We start from the raw sequence: 7,779 nt of genomic DNA on the forward strand, positions 1-7,779 counted from the left end.
GACTACACCCACCTACTTCCTGTTAAAACAAAAAAAAACAGAGCGAGAGACTTTGTGGCCACTGCTTTGGTTACCTGCCCCTCCCCCGCCGATCCTCCCAGGTTTGTTTTTTCCTGTAGCTAGTGATAAACAACCTCACCGCTTAAAACTGTTCCACCTCTCAAACATGTAAAGGCAGATTATTCTTAAAGGGATAGTTCAATATTTTGGCAAATTGGCCCATTGCCATAATCCCTATAGTCATAGCAGTAGGTTCGTTACCTTTAATTGCCGGTGCAAGCCATTTTTAAGAACGGCGGAGCAGAGCCGTGAGTTGCTCAGAGCTATGCTACGGAGGCTCATTATGGGATTTCTTGGTTTCCCTCATCAAACTCATCAAATACACAATCCAACAACTCCAAAACGCTCTGGTGGACAAGTTGTGACCTGCACATTCACCACGCTATGAGATAATAACACAACGTTACCAGACAGAGTTGTTTTAGAGGTAAATGCAGAGACTGTTGATGAAAAACTGTCCCTGAAGGCAACGCGCATCAGCGGTTTTACATGTATTTCCCTCTAAAACAACTCTGTGTGGTAACGTTGTGTTATTATCTCATAGCGTGGTGAATGTGCAGGTCACAACTTGTCCACCAGAGCGTTGTGGAGTTGTTGGATTGTGTATTTGATGAGTTTGATGAGGGAAACCAAGAAATCCCAGAACGAGCCTCCGTAGCGTAGCTCTGAGCAGCTCATGGCTCTGCTCCGCCGTTCTAAAAACAGCTTGCACCGACAATTAAAGGTAACGAACCTACTGCTATGACTACAGGGATTATGGCAATGGGCCAATTTGACAAAATGTTGAACTATCCCTTTAACTCCAGCATAAGAATAGCTGTTTTCTTTTATTTTTTACCAATTATGTCTCAGCTAAAGTCCATTGAAGCAAAATGCTGACTGAGCCAACCAGAAGTAACCGGCAGCTAGCTGGAAAAAGTCAATGGAAATTAAATTCAAGCTGGAGGACACTTGGTGCGGGCCGGACGTCTTAGTCGTCATAGTCTCTCCTTGGCGGCTTATTGCTTGGCACCGGCGGTCTGTCGTCATACGGCTCGTCGTAGCGGTCGTCATCCCTGCCGCGGTCTCTGCGGTCGTTGTAGCGGCGGTCGTCGTCGTCGTAGCGCTCGTTGCGATCGCTGTACTTGTCGCGGCGGTCGTCGTAGTCGCTACGTCGGTCGTCGTAGTCGCTGCGCCGGTCGTCGTAGTCGGCGCGGCGATCGTTGTAGTCGCTGCGCCGGTCGTCGTAGTCGCTGCGCCGGTCGTTGTAGTCGCTGCGGCGGTCGTCGTAGTCACTGCGCCGGTCGTCCTGGCCGCGCTCGCTCCGTTCCTCGTAGCGGTCGCGGCGGTCAATGGTTGCAGCGTCTTCCCCGTCAGGTCGGCCGTTGTCTCTCGCCGGCTCTTTGTCGTGGAACTCTTCTTCCCCACGCGCTCTGAAAGGTGACACACAAAAACAGTCAGACGGTGAGATATGATATCAGGAGTTTTTGTGTTTTCAGCCATGACGAAAATAGTTTGTACCGGCTAGCTAGCGTAGCAACAACTAAATGCTAATTCATAGCCTCATCAGGTGTGCTGTCTCCTCTGGTCTGAGTGCCGCCTCCCGAAGGTATAGAGACACTATTTAGAAATAGCAAATTTTCGTGTCTTGCCTCACTCCCGAGTCCATGACCAGCAGATAGACACCATCCTTTCGACTGTGCGTGCAGTAACAAGGGAGATACGAGCAGAGCTGGCGCACCGCTAATTAGCTTAGCTCAAACACTGGAAGTGTATAGGTAGTGTTAGCCTGCCTCCTGCCCAAGCCGAAATCAGCAGTCAGAAGCTGATTTCATTTTAGCTCTAAACTCTGTAAATATATCACTTTATCGACATTTCAAACATTTTTAGGCGAGAAAGTAGCCGTTTAGATCAGCAGTGTGTCGTTAATTTGTCTAAAGCACTTTACAATTTTGTTCGGACGAATTCGGCGCTAATCAAGCTAGCCGTTGTGACCAACGCACTCCCGGTTACTTTCACAAAATAAAATACCCGTTGCCCTTTACATACAGAAAACCATGAGGATAGGATTTGTGCTTTTACTTTGAAATAGGAAGCTAACCTACCCTCGATGTAGCTAGCTTGAACCAAAATAAAGCGTCTTTGCTTGAACCCTCCGTTTTGACCGATCTCGTCCCGTTAGCGGCATTTGACCGCTCAAGATGCCTTACCGGAGAGTTTTGTCAGCTCTGAGACGAAGATCGGCCCGCCGGTTTCCGTTTAGAGTTGCTGAAGAGTTTCTCTGATGACTTTAGGTGGAGGCAGGCTAACACTACCCATACACTTCCAGTGTTTGAGCTAAGCTAATTAGCGGTGCACCAGCTCTGCCCGTATCTCCCTTGTTACTGCACGCACAGTGGAAAGGATGGCGTCTATCTGCTGGTCATGGACTCGGGAGTGAGGCAAGACACGGAAAAAAAATTGTTGGCGTATCTTTTTAGACAGGCTTGCTACTGATGTTGATGTTCTGGGGCCTCTGTGACGTTACCTGTATTTGTGCCGTTATGTGTGTTTTGTTGTGATCTCTGTATTTTATTGCATTTTATTCTTGTTGTAAAGCACTTTGTGATTTTATCTATGATTTATCTATCTACATCTTCATGTACAACCACTTGTTCCTTATGCACAAAATATTTGTACTGGAAGACTGAAGCCTCTACTTATGCATGTGCAACCAGTAAATTGGCCTTTTTTGGGGGTGAAATGTAGAAAGGCGACTCAAAGACTCCGAAATCTGTCATTACAGGTATCTGGCCAATGTGTGTGAAGATCATGACTGAAAAGGAAATGTGAATATTTGCTTTGCAAGTCAATTTACGGTGTGCGCCCCTACATTTTCTGCTTGCGCTCTTAAAACTTTAAGTTCGGACCCACTGTGTAGCCTAAGTAAGTTTAGTCTGGGAAGAAGCATTACCCCATGGCATATTCCTCCTCTTTGTTCTTCTTGCGACGGCAGCAGCAGTAGATGACGATGACGAGTAGGATCAAAGCGGCGACAACACCACCGATGATTCCTGCAGTGGCGCCGCTCATGAGGGTGGCTGCAGAAGAACACATGCATGGATATTGAAATCAATCAATAACTGCTAAAGACACGTTTAAATTGAAATGAGAATCTTGATCATGGAAAAACAGAAGGTTCATCTCACGTGGCATGACGGCGAGGGTGACGTTGCAGGTAGCAGAGCGGATCTTGTTGCTGGAGGTGCAGATGTAATACCCCGACGTCTCTTGGGAGATGTTGTAGAGGGACAGAACACCTTTATCTGAAAGACAAAGAGTCAAGTCACATCAGTGCTGACACGACTTTATTGCCATGTGCATCTTCTGGAACGTGCAAGGAGCCACTGTTTGAAGGTTTTATTGTACGTTTCTGTGACACAAAGAGGACTTTCTTCCAGGATCAATAGTTTTGTGATAAGCTGAACATTAATAATACTTACTGATGGCATTTCTGGAGGGGAAACTTCGAGGCACATTCTGAGTGCTATGACTCTCCCACTTGTACTGGGGCGTTGGAGAGCCTTCCTCAGAGTGACAGGTCAGGTTGATGTTCTGACCGTACTCCTTCGTACCCTCAATCTTACAGATGGGCTTGGATGGAGCCACTAGAAAAATAAGGTATTAGTATTTATTTATTTGCACCATAATAAAATACAATTACAAAAAACAGAAATGAAACAAGAATAGTAAGTGCGGGAGAGGTTAAAAAACCCTATATGGGCTTATAAAAAGCACCTCCCCAAGAAATATACATACATTCAGAAGATAAATCAACACCAAAAAAGAAAGCAATACAAGTACCATTTTATAGCACACACTCAAAGAAGTCAGAAATAAAAACATGGGTATGTATAAATGTAAAATAATTGTATTTAACTGAGTGAGTGTATGAGCATGTAAAGAGATAATGATCCAATGACAAATATACTGGAAAAGAAACTATTAGGAACCTTGATTTAACAGGTTTAAGCTTTTAGTCTTAACTTAAAAGTGTTGAGGGATGAAGATAATTTAACTACATGAAGATGAGAATTCCAAAGTATGGAGCCTCTGTAAGCAAAAGAAAACTGAGTGTGTGTAGTGCGGCAAAAAGGAGGATGAAGTTTATCAGTGTGTCTTGTGTTATAAGAATGGAGCTGAGAGTTAACTGTAAAGAATTCATGAAAGGATTTGGGCAGCAAGTGGGAAAGATGAATATTTATAAATAAATATGCATGATTGAAGTATATTAATATCGTATACTGACATTATGTGAAGATTCTTAAACAGAGGGGCACACTGCAAAAACTCAAAATCTTACCAAGAACATTTGTCTCATTTCTAGTCAAAACAGGTCTCATTCTACTTAAAATAAGACTCATCACATTAAAAAGTAGCTAGCTTGTTTTTAGACACTTTTTTTTACTTCTTTCAAGCAGATTTTCACTTGAAATAAGTAGAAAAATCTGACAGTGGAGCAAGTTTTTCTTTCTTATTACAAGCACAAAAAACTTTCTTTGACTGGCAGATTTTTCTACTTATTTCAAGTGAAAGTTTGTTTTAAACAAGTGAAAATGATCTAAAAACAAGTTAATTTTTAGGTGATGAGTCTTATTTTAAGTGGAAAGAGTTTAGTTTTGACTAGAAATGAGACATTTTGACAAGAAATAAGACAAATATTCTTGGAAAGATTTTGAGTTTTTGCAGTGCAGATGGAGACAAATAATTAGAGAAGGTGGCTAAGTGGCTAAAAGCTGTCGTATCGATCATAATAATTATAAAAGAATTGATCTCAAATGACAAAAAGCCTCTTTCGTTAACAAACTCAACTTTACCTAAAACCACCAGACGAGCGGTGTCGGCCGGCTTCCCCTCGTCGTCTCCTGGGATCTGCACACGACACTCAAAAACTTTGTTGTCAGCGAGTGCGATGGAGGACAGCTTGAGGTTGGCCTTTCCAGCTTTGACGTCCACGTCCAGGGACACTCGGCCTTCGTATATCGACTTGATGTCGGTACTGGGAGGTGACGAGTAGTGGGTGAGGATCAGGATCTGTTACACAACAAGGAAGATTAAAAGAGGAAGACAACAAGTTCTGCAATCAATTTTTGGATCTAGATAGATAGATAGATGGATGGATGGATGGATGGATGGATGGATGGATGGATGGATGGATGGATGGATGGATGGATGGATGGATGGATGGATGGATAGATAGATAGATGGATAGATAGATAGATGGATAGATAGATACACTGCAAAAACTCAAAATCTTACCAAGAATATTTGTCTTATTTCTAGTCAAAATATCATTTCTAGTCAAAACAAATCTCATTATACTTAAAATAAGACTCCTCACATAAAAAGCAGCTTGTTTTTAGACACTTTTTACTTCTTTCAAGCTGATTTTCACTTGAAATAAGTAGAAAAATCTGACAGTGTAGCAAGTTTTTCTTTCTTATTACATGCACAGAAAACTTCCTTTCACTGGCAGATTTTTCTACTTATTTCAAGTGAAAATTAGTTTGAAACAAGTGAAAATGATCTAAAAACAAGGTCATTTTTAGGTGATGACTCTTATTTTAAATGGAAAGAGATTAGTTTTGACTAGAAATTAGACATTTTGACAAGAAATAAGACAAATATTCTTGGGAAGATTTTGAGGTTTTGCAGTTTAGACAGATTAGGATAGATAGATAGATAGATAGATAGATAGATAGATAGATAGATAGATAGATAGATAGATAGATAGATAGATAGATAGATAGATAGATAGATAGATAGATACTGACCTCTTTAGCACCTGCTTCTACACCCTCAAGAGACCATGAGATGATAACCAGCGCAGCCGTGGCTAGTTTTGTACTTTCAAAGGTACAAGGCAGCGTGATGTTGTCGCCCCGGGCGTGTTCATATATCTCCTGGGGGATGTTCACTTTGAGGGCTCCAACACCACACACCAACACTGTCAAAGATGGAATCACACGGATGAGCCTTTAAAGGGATAGTATCTTTTTTTTTTTTTAAGTGGGGTTGTATGATCTACAAATAGCCCCTAAGCACTTTAATTGCAGTAGAAGACTCTCTGCACTCCTCCCGTTAGCAACGCCAGCCCATAATAGCCCTGCCCAGAGATTTACAACATACAGTGTTGTGAATGGACCCAAAGAAACGGCCTATTTTCACGGCCGAAAAGAGGTTTTACCTGAAAAAACCAACTAACCAACTGCTGATCGGCGGGCGCTAACCCTGGGCGGAGGGATACGTGAGTTGGTTAGGTCCAAATAAAAACTGTGTTTTTCCTGCACTTTGAAGGGCTGGAAAAAATTATATTATAGCGAACAATGGAACTGTGTTTTTTTTTTTTCAGGTAAAACCTGAAAATAGGTCGTTTCTTTGGGTCCATTCACAACACTGTATGTTGTAAATCTCTGGGCAGGGCTATTATGGGCTGGCGTTGCTAACGGGAGGAGTGCAAAGAGTCTTCTACTGCAATTAAAGTACTTAGGGGCTATTTGTAGATCATACAACCCCAATTTAAAAAAAATGATACTATCCCTTTAATGTGAATGATTCAGCAGGTGAACTTTACCGACTCATCACCCCCGCCCCCACAAACACACACAGTCGGCTACAGACAGACAGCAACAGGTTGAGTTCTAGGTTTCATTTAATTTCCCCTTACATCAGATGAAATGCCATAATAATAAACTGGTTTACAGCCAACAATTTACAAATCAAAAATCCATAACCTTTTTTTTTTTATTACATTTTTGCTTATAGCTACATCTTAAACTGAAAAATATTTGTACAGCTTGTTTTCTTCGACTGTTAAGGAATTCCATATTTTAACAGCACTGCAAAAACTCAAAATCTTACCAAGAATATTTGTCTTATTTCTAGTCAAAACAAATCTCATTATATCTAAAATAAGTATATTTATACATGTACATACAAAGTATTTAAACACTTTTTACTTATTTCAAGCCCATTTTCACTTGAAATAAGTAGAAAAATCGTGATAGTGGAGTAAGTTTTTCTTCCTTATTACACGCACAAAAAACTTGCTTTCACTGGCAGATTTTTCTACTTATTTCAAGTGAAAATTGGTTTCAAACAAGTGAAAATTATCTAAAAACAAGTTCATTTTTAGGCTTAGCTTATTTTAAGTGGAAAGAGATTAGTTTGACTAGAAATGAGACAAATATTCTTGGAAAGATTTTGAGTTTTTGCAGTGAGGTTATTTCTGTGTTTTTCTTTCGACATCTGAAGGAGACTGAATAATATCTTTGGATTTGTCCAAACAAACAAACAAACATGTGATCTTATAATCGTTGCTTATATAGCCTACTCAAAAAAAATGAGGCCTAATTGCTAGTTGTAACCAATCACAGAGTTTTATATCCGCCATTAGAAACCAAGCCCCGGTGGGTTTTTCGATTCATCTGTATGTCTGGTTGGATTGACAATAAAAACCTTGAACCTACTGTGAGGTTACTAAAGTTAAAGAAACCCGTACAGATCAACATATTAACATGATTTAAAGATAATATAAAGTTTTAAATTTTAACACCAAAGCAAAGCGACAGTTCACCTGTGAACAGGTTAACGAGGCCTGATCCTGAAGCTGCACAAACAGGTGTGGCAGCTGCAGCTGAGAACACAGAAATGTCAGAAACCAGAGGGAAACTCACCCAGACAGAGACTCACACCGAACAT

General features: G+C 41.0%; 1 protein-coding gene across 1 annotated transcript; it reads right to left on the reverse strand.

Annotated features, from left to right (window-relative positions):
* Positions 1 to 781: 781 nt before the first annotated feature.
* On the reverse strand, positions 782 to 7,779 carry gpa33a (glycoprotein A33 (transmembrane), paralog a; the record flags this gene model as incomplete). Its single annotated transcript, XM_084001498.1, has 7 exons — positions 782 to 1,472; positions 2,993 to 3,119; positions 3,228 to 3,344; positions 3,522 to 3,686; positions 4,896 to 5,112; positions 5,853 to 6,025; positions 7,755 to 7,779. 7 exons carry the CDS (start codon positions 7,777 to 7,779, stop codon positions 1,031 to 1,033), a joined length of 1,266 nt encoding a protein of 421 aa, XP_083857624.1. The 3' UTR covers positions 782 to 1,030.

The sequence above is a fragment of the Trachurus trachurus genome, assembly GCF_905171665.1.
Source record: "Trachurus trachurus genome assembly, chromosome: 3".
NCBI classification, from domain to species: Eukaryota; Metazoa; Chordata; class Actinopteri; order Carangiformes; family Carangidae; genus Trachurus; species Trachurus trachurus.